Raw genomic sequence first — 17,790 nt, 5'->3', positions numbered from 1 at the left:
GTATCTTATGTTTCCTATTAACTTTGTGTGTCTCCGTTAAAGAAATATAAAGCTAGCACTCAGCAACTGGCTGTGCTAGTAACTGAAATCTCAAGTACTGGATTTTTGTCAAAGAATTGGACTTGCACAAAGTTATTGACTGCTTTGGCTAGTTGTGTTATGGGGTGTTTTGCTCTCCCATCCCAGATAGAACCATAAAAACACTTGGAAGGAAAATGGAACAAAAAAGCATTAGCTGGGCAGTTGAGTTGAACGAGGTCTGCATCCAGAGCTTGCAGTAATGACTGTTCCGGGTTCAGCTTCCAACAAAGAGCACTCTTCTGTCTCTTCAGCCCTTTCCAAACATACCAGGGCTGGGAAAATTGCCTTTCTTTCTCTTCTCCCTGCCCCCAAGGGGCTTAATAGTCTCTTGTGAAATCCAGACCTTTGGTTTCATAGTTCATATCCACTACCGCTTTATGAAAAGGGAAACACAAGCCCCTGTTGTGCCTTTGGGAGATGGATCCTCTAGGAAGGAGGGAGGGATGGAGCTGGTATGCTGAGGAACTGGGTAGGGAGGAGATGCTTCTTTCTACTAAAAACCTGCCAGTCTCTGTTGCGCAGAACGTGCTGTCTGGTTACTGTCCAGTTTCTCTCCTCCCCTCCCTTCCCTTCCCTACCCTTTCCATGCACAAGCCTAATCATTCGAAGGCTAAATAACTTGCAAATCTCCCAGGCTAATGTAAATTGTTGTTATTCTTTGAAATATAGGGGCTTTCCCCCCTCTCCCTACTGTCTCTTTTTTCTTCTTCTTCTTTTTCTTGAACAAGGACTAGATTATAGAGACATCAAATCCTAACATTAAGATTAGGCTGTTCTCCATGATTTTTAAGTGATCATTTTCACAATAGCTGCAATAGCAAGGAATTGGTGTCAAAAAGCAAAAGTAATTTAGGGATTAGCCCTGAGGGAAATTGAGCAATTAAAGTATCTGTGGAATTAAGCACAAGACACGTTACCATGCTTCAACTGGGACTCAGTTGAGTGCCTGCTCTTAGTCTATAGCAAAGGGGAATTACTGAGGTTTAAGCTAGTGCGTTTCTACCTTCCACTTTCTAAAGCTTGAAAGGATGCACGTGGACTTGTATATTGGAATATATGCGTGTACATTGCAGGTAAATTTGTCTTACAGCACTGGCTTAAGTTAGAGCTCACATAATTTGAGTTACTGCGATTTAGTGAGTCTTGCTGCGAGATGAGCGTCAGTAACGATCTATCTGTGTGCCCGTAGCTGCTGCAAATACAGAATTTTTAAGTTCAGCTGAGATCTCGGTAAAAGGTCGATCTCAGATGTGTTGTCTTGCAGTTGGAGAGGATTAAGTGCACGCCCTTGGAGTTATCAACAATTACTGACAGGGGTGACAACACGATAGCTTTTTAAAGCTCAGTAAGTGGCCAGTGGTCTGTTAAAGCTTCTCGCTGAAAAGCCAGTTGCCTCTGAAGGGAGGTTAGCTTGGGTTTACAGTCCATGTCTGAGCATCCGCTGGCGCTGCGGAGCAGGATTTCCTACCATTCCTCTTCCCGGTTTCTGGTTACGTAGAAAACCTTATTTAATTTGATGCATTAATACAAGTGAAAGCCAGTTTCCCAGAAGAAGGGAAGTTAGGACATCTGTTTAAAAGAATACAGTTGCTAAAGAAAAATGACTTACTAGAAGAATACCAGAGCACTGCTGGGAAAGCCGATACAACAACATTTACTAGTATCTAACGATGGCTTCCATCAGTGGAGCTGACTTCAGTTTAATTTCCGTGAGCATTGTTTTATATCCCCATCGCTCGACGCTGACAGCAGTGAGCTGGCAATCCCATTCAGTCATAGTCCTTGATTTCAGCCACGGGTTTGGTTTTATTTTTTTAAGGGATTTCTTTATATTTGCCCTGCTTGCCCACCTGTATAGGAAGAAGCCGCCGCCAGGGTTTTGTGCTCCTTCTCTCATCTCTGCGATGTGTTTGCTTCGCTCTTCCCTGACCGTCCGATGTGTGTGGTGCTGGTGAGGGAAGGCTGTCCCTGTCTCTGGGTTGTCTTGTCTGGATTTCAGGACAATCTGTTTGCTTTGGCAAATGGAAATCAGGCCAAGTCAAAATGGTGGATTTTAACCTTAAAGTAGATGTTCCATCATCAAATGCTAAAGTATGGATTCTGATCTCGTTCAGATTCATCACTTTCTGATAGCTCCTTGTCAGCCTGTGCAAGACAAGCTGATGGCTGCAGGCCAGTCCCTGGTAGAGAACTGTTTGAGCTGCAGAGGTCTTCAGTCCAGTTGACCCTCGTTTCTAGAAGAGGGCAATGCTTGAATAGGTTTGGAGAGGGAACTTGTGCTCTCGAGGGCCCTTCCCGGTGGGGAGATGCTATTTAGGGTGTGGGTATGGTGAATGAATGTGTATAAGCCGTTTTGAAAGAGCTAATGACATTAAAGCTCCTGAGTCACTAACCTGCCACCTTACACTTAAGAAAGAAGGGAGACGGTTTGGCTCAGTGTATGGAAAGCCCCTCCAGTCCTCTGGATCTACTGCATAACCTTGAGCAACGGATTTAATTCCTGTATCTGGCATGTTACTCCTTTGAACCCAAAATGCTCATTTCCAGAAGTGCAGTGGGGAGGTCTCAGGCTTAACCATCATCATCTGTTCCTCTTTTCTTTTAACCAGTGACTGAGAAGGTTTACGAGAGTGAATCCTGTACAGACAGCGAGGATGACTTCGCCAAGGCCAAGCCACCAGCTGCACACAAACAGCCTGCACAGCCTCTGAAGAAAGAACCAAAGGAAGAAAAGAAGAACCTTAAGAAAGGGGCAGCTACTGCCAACAGAGCCAACAAACAGGTCTCCATCATGGGTTTTTTTCAGAAGAAATGAACTGGGTTTTTCTCCCGGTCCTCTTGGCAGCTTGGGAGTGTTGCTCTTTTTGTGTGGCTTTCTGAAAGCCGCTGCGTTGGAGGATAACAACATGCAATCTTCACTTACGTAAGATATCTTGCTTACTGTGTAAGTAAGCCCTCTGGACTAGATTTTGTATCGGAGAAAAGTTTTATTTGTTACTGCAATAATTTCAATCATCTTTACAAAGCAGTATGGGAATCGCAAAATCTAGAGGAACTCTTGAAAGACTTTAATCTATCCACATGAAACTTTATTTTTTTATTCAGCCTCTCACCTGTTCCACAAGTGGTAGTTGGACTTATTTAGGAGTCAAGTTGTGGCTTTTTTTCCCTTCTCTTTACGCCCCCAACTCCCCAGATTGATCTAAATGTTGGTTAGAAGCTGCAATATAGCAGGTCTTCGGGCATACACGCAAATACTGAACATCTGCTGCGGCTTTAACTGAATGAAATGAACTTAATTTTCCCCCTAAGACTGGTAAATAGTTTTTGCTCTGCCTTTCATAATCTTTTTTTGGACAAAGCAGTGCATATAAAATTCTCTTACTTTTTTCTTCCTTGAACGTATCCTCTGTAAATTGCTCAGATGCCTAATTATAGACCGGGACGCTGTTGGTGCTCTGTCTTTGCAAAAACATCTTTGAGGCTTCCCACACAATTGGCTCCTGTGTAATTGGGGGAAGGCTTCGCTGTTATTGGGAAAGCAACTGGGTCTTCAACCTTGAAAGTTAATGAGTCAAAGGGCAGGGTGATTAGAGGGCAGTTCTGATAACACCCGGCAGGTACCTGCTGTCCTTGTCCGTGAGGGATTGCGCGCTGCTTTTTGGGTTTGTAGTTTTTGGGTTGCCTGAAGTTCTTTTTACAGGCATAAACCAAACAACGGGAGAGTTGTTTTCTAGGACATCTCGTCATCTGCCTGCTGAAGGAAGTATGTCACGGCAAACGGTCCTGAGGAACCAGTTATTGGAGACGAATAAAGCACTGCAGTCCTGTTAATCAGAAATGAGTCGTCTTTTTGGATGCCTCCTGATTTTTCTGGTGCCAAATTTGATAGATGCATGTAAAAGCCAGATCTTCTAGAAGATGGGTGCTGAGCATTTCTGAAGCTTGGCTTGGTGAGGGCTCCCAAATGGGTGACTGATGTCATCAGTCGTTGTTTCTGGGTGGTGTTAGGCCAACGTACGTATGGATATGTATATCCATATTCGTATAGAAAGTGCTTGTGTTGGCAGAAAGGTAGATAAAGTCTGAGGAGTGTGAAGCAAGGAAGAAATGTCTTTAGACACGCGGCTGAAAGTATTCCGACCTGTGGGCAGTAAAAGGGCCAAACAACTGTATTGACAGTCATCCTGACCAGGAGATCAGGTTGGTGACTGGAGAAATTTGAGCACACACCTGTTAGCGACCAAGAGTTGACTCGATTGAAGTCACATCACCCTCGGCAGCTTGCACCCTCAGCAGATGTGAGAGGATCTCCTTCAAACCAGCAGTGTCTCTGGATTCGTGCCTGTGTCCTGGCTGGGTGGGTTCAGCTGCTCACTGTGTGGATCGCTGCTCCTGGGGCTCTTCAAGGGTCACCTCGTCGCTCAGCACCCTCCCCCTGTGGCTCCCCGTGAGAGTTAAGAACTGAAATTCTGGACTTTCTGTGTTGGAGATGTATAGGGGAAAAAAATAATGGGAAGATGGGAAGGCAGAACTGGCACGGTACTCACAGAGGTTGCTGCACAAGCCGAAAAAAAACGTTTCGTGCTCTCGTGGTATGTTGGAGTGACGTGGGCAGCAGAGGGCCATGGGGGAAGAATGAACAACCTTGTTCTGACTTTTATGAAGAAAATTTAACTGTTAAAAAAAACCGAACCGCTGTAGTGTTTCTGTTATTCTTGGTAGAATTGGGGGTGTATTTTGAAAAGTAATAAGTAACAAAACCCCTTAAATAAAGATTTTTTTTTTTTTTCTTTTGTCCTTGCTTTTCCTTAAATGATGTGCTGCAGCCTGATTTCCCGTGGTCGCTGTGACATTCAGCTGCATGGAAGAATATCACTGGTGAAGTGGGGAAAGAGTTCTGCCATTGAAACCAGGGTTGCGAGCATTAAACTGAGCCTTTTAGAGCATCCCAAATGTGAGTGAGAACATCTCAAACTCTCAGGATCTGTATTGAATTGACCCCTTGAGTCTTATTCCTGTGGCAGATGTTGACGGGACGTGGTGTCCCTGCTGCTCTTGCACCTCACCTCCACCGTGGTCTAGCTGGAGCTCGCTGCTCCACCCCGACTCCCTCTATAACCAGATCAACGTCATATGCGACTTCCTCAGGAAAATGACTTAATGTCTGAAGAAGCAGGACATAGGCGAACTTCAGGCTTCCAAAAATCATGATCTCATACTCCCCTCCTGCACTTCATGGGCTGCCAGCCCACAGGGGGGCCTCGGGTCCCTTGGCGAGCCTGGAGCTGTGTCCCCAGGAACGGGGCTGCGTCCCCTAGCTGCTGCTTAAAGGGAGAAGGTTCCTTCTTCCAGACGTCACCCATTTGGCACCCTGTGGCTGGTGGGGGACAAAATGTCTGGGAGGCGGTGGCAGCCCCGAGCCAGGCACGAGGACCACATCTCCTGCCTCCCGGTTGGCTCGAGACTTGGTATCGATGGTGCTCAGGGTCCAGAACCTCATCCTGGAGATACAGGAATCTTTTAGGGATTTTTTTTTTCTCATCTTCCCCCTGCATTTCCCTTCCCACCCCCTTTACACCCAGAAGAGGCTGTGGGAGAGGATGTTAATTTAATATTCTCCGCTAAATAGCGTATTTCACAGTGGTTCTTTGCTCAGGCTTCCTGAAAGCCTTTTTTTTTTTTTAAGGCGGAGTGAGCTTCACCCTTGTTTTGCAGGTGGGGTGAGAGGCTGAAGAAGCTGCACCGCCACGTGCTCTGGGGCAAAGCTATAGATGCATCAGTTGGCCGAGGTGCCTCTGACCCAGCGACCGCCTGTGCCCTGGGAAGGGGCTAGAAATGCTGCTCCTATGGATGAAAAGTCCCCGTCCCTTGTTCAGGAGATAGCAGAGCTGATTTACAGCCCTCTTTCCCACGGGGCAGAGTCTGCTCGGAAAAAAAACCTTCTGTGTTTCCCACTCCGTGGTTGCCTGGCCTTTATCTAGTTAAAGAAAACCAGAGGAGGGATGGGAGGAAGCGCTGCTGGGTGCTAACGGAGGGCAGGAGGGTGTCCTGGCGGCGTGTGGGGAATTGTTTTGCTCTCTGAAGAGGCAATGCCAGCTCGGCCGCAGATACCGGAGAGGGGAGCGCAGAGCAGCAGGGCCTTATAAGGAAGCAAAATGCGACTCGGCGAGGCCGAGCGCCGGCGGAGGGGAGAGCGGGCGCTTGCCAGGGCCGTGCGTCAGCGCCTCGCTGCTTCCCCAGCTCTAGGGAGCGTGCTGCAGCACCCCGGGGTGCACGTGGGGTGCTGCTGGGCTGGATTCGGGGCACCCCCTGCCGTGGCACAGTCTGCTTCCGTGGCAGCGGGTCATGGCATCTGTAGCCCTCGGTGCTGAGATTGCTGTAGAAGCTCGACGGCAGCTCTCGCTCCATTAACACACCCATGAGCGCTACAGGCTGGGGGCAGAGTGGCTGGAGAGCTGCCTGGCAGAGAAGGACCTGGGGGTGTTGGTCGACAGCCAGTTGAATATGAGCCAGCAGTGTGCCCAGGTGGCCAAGAAGGCCAACAGCATCCTGGCCTGTATCAGCACTAGTGTGGCCAGCAGGACTGGGCCAGTGATGGTCCCCCTGTACTGGGCACTGGTGAGGCCCCACCTTGAGTGCTGTGTCCAGTTTTGGGCCCCTCACCACAAAAAAAGACCTGGAGGTGCTGGAGCGTGTCCAGAGAAGGGCACCGGAGGTGGTGAGGGGTCTGGAGCACAAGTCTTGTGAGGAGCGGCTGAGGGAGCTGGGGGTGTTCAGCCTGGAGAAAAGGAGGCTGAGGGGAGACCTTCTCGCTCTCTGCAACTCCCTGAAAGGAGGGGGTAGCCAGGGGGGGTCGGTCTCTTCTCCCAAGGAACAGGCGATAGCACAAGAGGAAATGGCTTCAAGTTGCCCCAGGGGAGGTTTAGGATGGATATTAGGGAAAATGTCATCCCCGAAAGGGTTGTCAAGCATTGGAAGAGGCTGCCCAGGGCAGTGGTGGAGTCGCCATCCCTGGAGGGATTTAAAAGCCGGGCAGACGTGGTGCTGAGGGACATGGGGTAGTGGTAACTTGTCAGTGTTGGGTTGATGGTTGGACTCGGTGATCTGAAAGGTCCCTTCCAACCTGGACAATTCTATGATTCTATTCTATGATTCTATCTGTTCCTCCCAAGCGCTGCCCCGTGTGGTGGCCAGTTCAGCTGGGGAAGGATTTAAAACCCATTAAAATTGGTGGTTGAAACCAGCCCCACATGGTGCGCTGCTGCTGGCTTGATCTCGCTTTGTGTTTTTTTCCAAGGCACATAGAGCTTGAAGGGAAGAAGGTCTGTGCGCGTGGCACTGGGTGGATGACATCCCATGTCTCTTCTTCTCTGCTCTCCTTCGGAAAACAGTCCCTTCCCGCTGGTGGGTGCGCCAGTATCCCCATCCCGAGGCAACTGCTGCTGAATCGTCCAACGACAGCTCCTTTGAGCCTTGGAAGGAGGCACTGGAGACAGGGGATATGGGGAGCACTTCTGAGGAACCTTCACTTCCAGCCCCTGAGGGCTTGCAATGCTTTAAAGACCTAAAACATCCTTCCCAGCACCAGGAGTTGCCAATTCACAATCTGGCAACCAGGCTGGCGTAAAGGCAGGAGGCTGAGAGAAATTCAGGGTTCCAACTTGGTTGTGTACACACTGGTTATTTCAGGTATTTTGGTGGCTTCTTTTGAGAAGGTGGATACGGTTCTGCTGATCGCACTTGGCCAACAGGCAGGGACTGGATTGAAGGATGGGGTTAAATGCAAGGCAGTGGGGCTGAAGTCCAAGTGAAACCCCCCTACCCCCATAGGAGACTCTCTTCATCCTTATCTCAGCTTCAAGTGTTGCACTGGGGCAGGGAAGAGCGGTCAGTGCTGTCCCTGGACCAAGATGGGCCACGTTGGCCCCTGATGAGGTCCAGTTCCTCACCCATCCCTGGTCTTTGACTATTTTAAAGAAAGTCCAGCTCTGGAGCCCCCAACACAAGAAGGACACGGACCTCTTGGGAGCGGGTCTAGAGGAGGCCACGGAGATCCTCAGAAGGCTGGAACACCTCTCCCATGAAGATGGGCTGAGATAGTTGGGGAGGTTCAGCCTGGAGAAGAGAAGGCTCCGGGGAAACCTTCGAGCCCCCTCCAGTCCCTCAAGGGGCTCCAGGAAAGCTGGGGAGGGACTCTGGATGAGGGAGGGGAGCCATGGGACGAGGGGGAAGGGGTTTCCACTGCAAGAGGGGAGATTGAGCTGAGATCTCGGGCAGAAATTCTTGGCTGTGAGGGTGGTGAGCCCCTGGCCCAGGTTGCCCAGAGAAGCTGTGGCTGCCCCATCCCTGGAGGGGTTCAAGGCCAGGTTGGACGGGGCTTGGAGCAAGCTGGGCTGGTGGGAGGTGTCCCTGCCCAGGGCAGGGGGGTGGAATGAGATGATCTTTAAGGTCCCTTCCAACTCAAACCCTTCTGTGATGCTATGACTCTCCCTGTGTTCACGTCCCCTGGCTGCAAGGCACCAGAGATGCTGAGTTTTCGCAGAACTTCCAGGGTTCCTGGTGCCATTATTTGATGTTTTCAACACATGTCTTACCAGGAACTGTGCAGATTGCGTGTCTTAATTCATTATTTGATTTATTTTTTTTTAAGAGGCTTCTCCTTTTAAACCACATTTTCTGCAGGGCATGGAGGAGGGCATTCGCCACCTGGAAGCTGCCTGGAGCATCCCAAAAGCTCCCGGTTTGGAAAGCAGCAGCACACCAGGACAACTCCCCTGTGAGAACCCTGAGCCCCTGCTCCAATTTTGGAGCTGGATCTCACATCAAAGCTGACCATGCTTTGGAGCTTGGACCGGAGACCTCGAGGGGTCCCATCCAGCATCTAAAAGTCTGGAAATTAAACTGGCAGCTGTGCAAAATCACGGTATTTAAACCCCTATGTGGTGTTCTTCCAGGTGGGGATCTTCTCTATGGGATGTTCGCTGAAATATCGACTCCTTTTGGCTGCGGTGTGGCACGTTAGATGTCTGCAACAGAAAAAACATAGCAAATGGGGTGAGCACAAGGCCACAGCCACTAACAGAGTGGGCCTTCAAGTTAGTAGAGAGGAGAGGGGAGCAAAGCTGCAAAATGCAAGGAGAAAAAGCAGCTGTGGGCTTTTGGAGATGTTTTTTCCACATCCTCTTCCCAGGGAAGTGGTGGAATCGCCATCCCTGGAGGGATTTAAAAGCTGGGCAGACGTGGTGCTGAGGGACATGGGGTAGTGGTGGTTTTTGTCAGTGTTGGGTTGATGGTTGGACTCAATGATCTGAAAGGTCCCTTCCGACCTGGACCATTCTATGATTCCCGTGGTGGGTACCACATGCAATAGCCGAGCATCCCATCCCACTCGCTGAGCCACGAGGGCGCCAGGACCACGATGCTGGGCACGATAAGCCATTCTTCCTGGATGCTGAACACCCCCATGGGATCTGAGCGTCCCCCAACCTCGGTGCTGAGCACCCTGGGGCCCTTGGGGCTGAGCATCTCCCCCCTGGGTGCTGAGCATCCCCCTTGGGTGTGAGCATCCTTCCTCGGGGCCGAGCAACCTTTCTCGATGCTGAGCATCCTCCATGAGGGCTGAGCACCGCCCTGGGTGCAGAGCATCCCCCTGGGTGCTGAGCACCCTTCTTCAGGGCACCACCATCACCCAACCTTGGTGCTGAGCATCTCCTTTGATGCCGAGAACCTTCCCTTGAGGAAGAGCGTCCCATCTTGGTGCTGAGCATCCTCCCTTGGGGCTGCGCAGCCCCACTGGCGCTGAGCCCCGCAGCTCCTTGCGGACACATTCATGGCTCGTGGTGGCCCATGATGTCCCCGTCCCCCACGAGCATCCTCGGAGCTGCGGCTTCCGCGCCGCCCGGCACGTCCCGGCGCTTGTTTACTCCTCACGTCCCGCCGCGTCGCTTCACCCCAGCGCTTCCTGGGCTGGTGTCTGAAAATAGCTATTTTTAACCTTTTAAAAATAGAAAGTCTCGCAGAATAGCAGCTCCTGTTTTTCCATTCCCTTCTTATTTCATCTTACGGCAAAGGAACCCGAGCTGGGCTGCGCCGGGGGTGGTGGGAACCCAGCGCCGTAAACAGGCTCCTGCAAAACGGGCGCTGGGGAAAACGCACGTGCGTCTTGAGAACAAAAAGAAAGGGGGGAAAAAAAAGAGAAGAAGAAGAAGAAGAAAAAAAAATCAATAGAAAGGCCGTCCACCTTTCACACGGAGCCTTATTTGGTATTTTCATGAAAAGTTATATCTTCACACTGTAAAAAGTGCCACTTATTACTCATGCTTTACTAGGTAAGTGTATTTTCCTTGGCATCGAGTGCGTTGGGTTGTGTGTTTTTTTGGGTTTTTTTTTTTTTTTTTATTTCTTCACTACTCCCGTACAAACTATTTCGAAGGTCTCATTAGTTTCTCCGTCAGAACTGGCGCTTTTTGCCGCTGTCTGGAGGAGCGGGCTATTAAACCCGAGACAGAACCACTGTTTGTTCGGTAAATATTAGGCTTGACTTCGCGGGACCGTAAAAATCACAGCGCGGGTGTCCTGCCATGGGGCGCACAGGGCAGCCTTTCAGCCCCGGTAACGGGCCGCTGCATGGACGTGGATGTCACCCCCATCCATGGATGTCACCCTGTCCCCATGGCACTGCGTGCGTGTGGGCATCATCCACCCCACGGTCACTACAGATGTGTGGGTGTCACCATGGCTGGGCACACACACACACACAGACCCCTTGGTCACAATGAACACATGGGCATCATCACCTTGTCCCCATGTCACTTGGGCATGGAAATCACTCCATCCCATGGTCGCTACAGATGCATGGATGTCACCCCGTCCCCACGGTGCTATGAGCATAAATGTCACCCTATCCTCCTGGTCTCTGGACACGTGGATGTCACCCTCTCCCTGTTGTCACTGCAGACACAGAGGGATGACACCCCCATCCATGGATGCAGGGATGTCACTGCCTGCGCATGGGCGTCATCCACCCCACGGTCACTACAGATGCGTGGGTGTCACCATCGCTGTGCACACAGACCCCTTGGTCACAACATACACATGGACATCACCCTGTCCCCATGTCACTTGTGCATGGACGTTACACCATCCCATGGTCATTGCAGATGCATGGATGTCCCCTCATCCCCACGGTGCTATGAGCATAAATGTCACCCTATCCTCATGGTCACGATGGACACATGGATGTCACCCTCTCCCCAGTGTCACTGCGGACACGCAGGGATGTCACCCCCATCCATGGATGCATGGGTGTCACCCTGTCCCCATGGCACTGCATGCACGTGGGCATCATCCATCCCACGGTCACTACAGATGCGTGGGTGTCACACACAGACCCCTTGGGCACAACTTACACATGGATGTCACCCTGTCCCCGTGTCACTGGTGCATGGACATCACCCCATCCCATGGTCACTACAGATGCACAGATGTCACCCTGTCCCCATGGTCACTGCACATAGGTGGACATCACCCTGTCCCCATATCACCACGTAGGCATAAGAGCACCCTGTCCCCGTGGCCACGATGCACACATGGACTTTGGCCCATCCCATCGTCACCACATACACACGTGTCACTGTCACCATGCACACTGATGTCAACCCGTCCTCACAATCACTGTGCACACTCATGGGTGTCATCTTCTTCCAGGAGCCCTGCACACACATGGACGTCACCTTGTCCCCAAGGCCACTCCATACACATGGACATCACCTTGTCCCCAAGGTCATTACATACACATGAACATCACCTTGTCCCCAGGGTCCCTGCACACAGGGACATAGCCCTGTCCCCAAGGTCACTACATACTCATGGACATCACCTTGTCCCAAGTTCCCTGCACACACGTGGACACCACCTTGTCCCAATGGTCACTACCTGCCCACAGGTGTCACCTTGTCCCAGGGTCCCTGCACACACATGGGTGTCACCTTGTCCCTGTGGTCACTACGTACACATGGACATCACCTCCCCTGCGCACACACATGCCCACAGGTGTCACCTTGTCCCAAGGTCCCTGCACACACATGGACATTACCTTGTGCCAAGGTCACTACATGCCCACAGGTGTCACCTTGTCCCAGGGTCCCAGCACACACACAGGTGTCATCTTGTCCCCAAGGTCACTACATGCACAGGGACATCACCTTGTCCCCAGGGACACTACATGGACACAGATGCCACTTTGTCCAAGGTCCCTGCACACACAGAGACACCACGCACCCCTCCAGCCCCACCATGGGGAAAACCAGCAGCCAAAAAGCCGCCTCGCCAGCCCCATACCCGTTCTGCCGGCCACCGCCGCTGGCCACCGCCGCCTGCCTCCGCCGCCCCACGGCCGCCGCCTGGCCCGGGGCCCGAGGCTCGGCGCGAGCCGCGGTTCCCAGCCGCTCTAAAAGCCAGCTTTGTGTTTTACAGCCAGGCCCTCGCTTGGCATACGATTTTAATTAGAGTCTGGTTACACGGCTCGGCAGATGTGGAATGTATTTCTTAGCCCAGGTGGAATAAATCTATTGCCATAAAAACCAACCCCCCTGTTATTAAATTCTCCCTTCTAAATAACCCAGTATTGAGATGCACGGCCCCCCCCGGCCCCCCCGCCCGCACCCCCTCAATGCAAACCCTTCTCTAAGTGCTTAATGAGCTTTAATTTTATTATATTCCCCGGCCGTATGAAATGGGCTTCTGGTCCCAGGGCAGGTTCCCGGCTACCGGCCCTGCTCGGAGAGGGGGTGCAGGCTGCTTGGGGGCACCCTGGCGTGGGGGACCGGTCAGCCCCACGGCCAGGGGGTGGCTTTGGGGGGGGGGTTGGCACAAGGGTATCATCCTGCCCTGCATCCAGAAGGGGATGCTTGAGGCCAGGGATGCTCGGGACCGGGGATGGCAGAGCTCAGTGCCGGCTGCTGATGGACCATCGTGTCACCCCCAGTGACAGGGATGCTTGTGGGGACTGGTCCCCCCAGTTTGGAGACTCACATCTGCTGGGAGGGCACAGGGACCAGCTGAGGGGTCCCAGGCACCCGAAGGACCTCCCTGCTCTTCCCAGGTCCCCTGTGGTGCACAGGATGTCCACGAGCGTGTCCCTGGGGCTGAGCCCCAGCCCCATACCAAGGCCCATCCATGGCCCTTGAAACACCCCAGTGTGGGCAGAGCCACTCAGGGAGGCAGATGGAGGAATTAACGGGGACACCTGGCCCCTCCAAATCGGGGATCTCACCCCCCTGCATCCCAGCCACAGTCCCCAATGGCCGCTTCTCCATCCCCAGGCCACCCATGGCCGAGCCACCCTGTACAAACTACAGGGTCAAAAAGGGATGCTGCACCCGCTGCGGGACCCTGGGGTGCGACGGAGCTGGGAGGGTCAGGACACAGCATCCCAACCCCAGGGAATTAAATCTTCCCACCTCCCCGCCGTGTTGCGGGTGCTGTTTGCAGGGTTTTGGGAGTTGTTTCCATGGGGCTGGGGGCCGGACCCAGCACACAGCCCCCAGTGACACTCACTGACGTCCCCTGGCACGGCACATCACCACATAACAACCACGGCACCTGGTAAACAAGGGGTCACCCAGCCTGCTAAATTGGGGGTCTGAAGACTTTGGACCTGTTTATCCAAGATCAGACCTCACTGTCCTCCTCCATCTACTTTTCCTCATCATCCTTCTCCTCCTCCTCCATTGCTGCTCCTGCTTCAGGTCCTGCTCACCCACCACCACGATGTCTTCTGCTAAGGCGGCCATCCCCACTGCACATTTTAAAAGTAATAATATTCAAATAATATGATTATTCTTATAATGATGGATTTCTGCCATTCCTCCTGTCTGAAAGGACTTTAGGAGTAAATTTGGGTGCGATGGGACCTGGCTGAGCTAGCAGACGTACTGTAAAGGAGCTCAACAACATCACCCTCAGCCATCCTTACCCGCTCCCATCCTTATATCCCAGGGATACCTGCCATAGGGGTGTCCCTATCACCCCATATCGTCCCAATTTTGGCCATGAGGATGCTAGTGGAGATGTTGTCAAAAAGCTTTGCTAAAATCCCAGTGTATCCCATCCCTGGCTCACCTGGCAGCTGGAGGTCAGGTTGGTCACGATCCACCCTGGCTGTCCCCACCCTTCACCTGCAGGTGACATTCCCCAGCTGGGATAAATCGGTGGTGGCAGGAGTGGGATCTTCAGTGCTTCGGCCCCAGATGCAAACCCTCTGCCCTGCCCAGGGGTGGAGCAGAAAAGGGGTGTTGATTCCTGTGTCTGGGGAGACATAACTCCTTGCCGCCTCCAAAGGAGGAGACGTGCCCACTCCTGCTGGCTCTGTAGTGCTGCCCACCATGGTCCAGGGATGGTCCACCTGAGACTGTCCCATGCCAGTGTCACCAGTTTGGTTTATAAGGCTGCGCTAACCCTGGAAAAGGTTTTGTCATGCCAGGGCTGGATGGATCCTGGGTCAGAGCTGAGTGCTGAAGCGAAGAAATCCTGTTCCTGTGGTGTGGAAAGCAGCATTTTGGTCTCCCGGGTTGGTTGGACACCCCACCATGACACCCCACCGGGCTGGAGAAAGCCTCTGAATGCTCCCTGAGGTGGAAACTCAGAAACATAGTAAAAATCCCCAAGCATTTCTAACAAAATCGCCAAGTGCTCTTACCCCCTGGGAGCTTTGGGGGGGGGTGTCTCACCTGCTTGGGTGCAAATCAGGAGTAATCAGGGGCCAAAAGTTTTCCTGCAGTGCATTAAAATCTTCTGCAAGACTTTGTGGAGGCCGAAATTATGGGTGGGTTCAAATAGGGCCCAGGTGGGTACGCGGAGCTGCTGATGGCTATTGAGCCACGGTGCTTTGGGATGTGACATCCACCTCCAAGCCCCGACCCATGTCCTGCCAGGAACCAGGGTGGGGGCACCCCAAGGAAGGGTCATCTCTTACTCACCCTATTTCTGGTGATTTTCCTCAATTTGAGGAGACAAGGATGCCTGGGGAGTTGTCTGCGTGGTCTCCTCCAGCAGGCTAAGCAATGGCAGAGCCAGTGCTTGGCAACTTCAAAACTTGGGAAAAAACCCAAAACCAAGTAGCAGTATCTGCTCTCCAAGATCCCACCTCTCCCAGCAGGGGCCATGGGCTGGAAAGGGGAGTAGAGTCTGTCCTGCTGGCATCGAAGCAAGGGCTGGAGCCCATGTCAAAGCCTAGAGAGCTTTGTGAACCATCGCAACGCTCTGTTGGGCCTCTGAAAAAGCTCTAAGATGTATAAAAAACCCCAAATTGTAGAAAGGAGGGGAAGATGACACGGGAGAGGAATATGCACAAATGCACAGGGCACCCAAGGACCTGCTGATTCCATCCCGTGGGAACACTGGCATGTCATTTCCAAAAAAAAATCTCCCGCTGACATACCCCACTGCACCATCCCAAACCAGGATGTTTGAAGAACAAAACCCCCAGGATTTTTTTTTTTCTGGTTGCAAGAGATGCCTCCTCCCTCCCTTTGCCTTGGTGTAAAAGGAGTAAAACCGTAGGCTCTGTGAGAAGCGGAGTCTGAGCCCTCCCCACCAATTCCCGGCTGGGAGACTTGGCGCTGGGCTCACCCATGAGTTTTCCCCCAGCTGGCCTCTCTTCTGGCTGGTATTTTGCGATTGCTTTTGTGCCAAGGAGCTGCGGATGACGTTATCCCTCTTCCCCAGACCAGGTGTGGGGAGCACGGCTGCTCCCCGGGGGTGCAAAACCTCACGGGGGGATAAGGGACCATCCCCACCGGGAACTGGGACCCCAGAGCTGGTAAGAGCATCACCAAAGGCTTGTTTTGTTGCCCCATGCAGAGATCGGGCTACTTTATGTCTGGTCTCACCAAAAGAAAGAGCAATGAGCTACAACCGAACTATGGCTGCAAATCCCAGCTCGCGCCACTTCTCCATGTGCAGGTCATCATCTGTCTTCTCCTAGGACCTGCAACGTGACCCCAAAAGGCACCGAGCCCCTTGGAAGCTAGCCAGCAGCCAATTCAACCCAGACATCCCAATCCCAACCGGTGCACAAGCTGCCCAGCCAAGAGAGGTAAAACTCAAGTTTTGGGTCATGGGAAAATGATTCCTCCAAGGCAATGACCAGCTAGAAAGGGTTAAATTGCCATTTGAAAGGCAAAACCTCCTTCAAAATCCTTTTGGATGCGTAGGGTTAAACCTTGGCCATGCCAATGTGAAGGACAAAACTCTGATTCCAGCGTGCCTTGATTTTAACCGAAGCTGCTCAGATCTGCAGGACAAGTTCAAGGGCAAGAGGCACCTGAATGCCTTTGGAGAGTCTGGTCACCTTCGGCCAGTGGTTGACGAGGCTGATCTGGAAATCCAAAGTCAATCATACAATCTCTTATTTATTAGCAGATCAACACTGTCTGTAGAGTTCGTTCTAGTTATTTTGGGTATCTTTCACAGGCTGGGGGTCGTTTAGGTGAAGGGCCAAATTATATCCACCTCTAACCGACCTTTTCTGTTGGTTTTGGTGCTTCAGATTCAGCTTCAAATGCCAATAATCCATCTCGGGAAGTCAGCAAAGCAACTTGCTGTCCTCCGCTGGAAACCTCTTGGCCCAGGTAGCAACCGCCAATAGCTGCGTCACGTATTGAAGCAGCTATCATCACGTATTGAAAGCCTTTGCCCGTTGTGCAACTGGGTCTTCCTGACTTCCAAGGAAGGTCATCGAGGGAAGGACAACGTGCAGTTCTCTGTGTCACGTCTGGGCTGTAACGTCAGTAGGCTCCAGATTCCCTCACTCCGCCGAGGAGCAGGAGCCCACACTGGTGTCTGCGTAACTTCTCGGGACGTGCTAAAAGCAGCCTGGAAGGGGATCAATGTTTCCGTTCATTATTTAGTGCTGATCCTCCTGCCATGGAACGGGAGCCGGAAGCCTGACGGGGTTTGGAGGAACCTCAGCAGGTCCCTCTGCAGCCCCCTGCCAAACCCCGCTTGCAAACCGCTGTCTCGGGTAGCCCACCGGGGAGCAAATCTCTGTTTTACCCCATTTTCCTGTGCAAACTGTGGCCTGGAGCACTCGTAACCAAGAAAAAAACAGCCATAGAGACAGGCAGGAAAAATAAAGAAGATGTAAATTTGGCCTGTTTGGGTGGACACTGACATTGTAGGTCTTGGCGGTAGGGGACACCAGTAGGGGACGCTTGCCCACATTTCCCATCTAGATAGGTTTCTTGGAGACCTGCTTGTCCATCCCACTCTGGATCTGGGGGTTTAGTATCGTGTGGTTCCCTTTGTTTGCACAAGGGCCTGGAGGTCGGAGGACTGGTTGCTGAGATTGTCCTGGAGTTTAGCCCTTTCCACATCCCCCACCCATCTCACCACAGCCATCGCTGGGGGAATAACCACCCTGGGCCTCCAGCAGCCAGTGGTTGTGCGACCCAGTGAGGGAGAGATGTGGAGACAGGCAAGAAAGAGCTCCCAACCATGGGAGTGGGCTCTCAGGACTTTCCTCCCCTGGGACGAAAGCTGGGCTTGCAGTTGGGGCTGGGATCCCACTGATTCCTACTGACGAGACAGTACGCAAGCCCATGGTGACATGTCCAGTTTTCTCCAAGCAGGACCAAGTCCTGGAGGGCAACCGGACTGGATCCTTCCTAAAATGTGGGTCTTCATGCCATGCAAAAATGAAAGATG

At 52.2% G+C, this 17,790-nt stretch overlaps 1 protein-coding gene across 4 annotated transcripts in view; it reads left to right on the top strand.

The window, feature by feature from the left end:
- Positions 1–4,841, top strand: part of POLD3 (DNA polymerase delta 3, accessory subunit) — a 29,539-nt gene extending 24,698 nt beyond the window's left edge. For all 4 annotated transcript variants that reach the window (XM_063327838.1, XM_063327830.1, XM_063327847.1 and 1 more), the window contains one exon: positions 2,691–4,841. In XM_063327838.1, coding sequence (XP_063183908.1) covers positions 2,691–2,896 — 206 coding nt within the window. In that variant the 3' untranslated portion in view covers positions 2,897–4,841. The remainder of the gene's footprint in view (positions 1–2,690) is intronic.
- Positions 4,842–17,790: the final 12,949 nt, after the last annotated feature.

This window comes from Chroicocephalus ridibundus, chromosome 1, assembly GCF_963924245.1.
Source record: "Chroicocephalus ridibundus chromosome 1, bChrRid1.1, whole genome shotgun sequence".
Lineage (NCBI taxonomy): Eukaryota > Metazoa > Chordata > Aves > Charadriiformes > Laridae > Chroicocephalus > Chroicocephalus ridibundus.
Note: the sequence above shows the minus strand (reverse complement) of the source record. Positions and strands in the feature narration are given on the sequence as shown.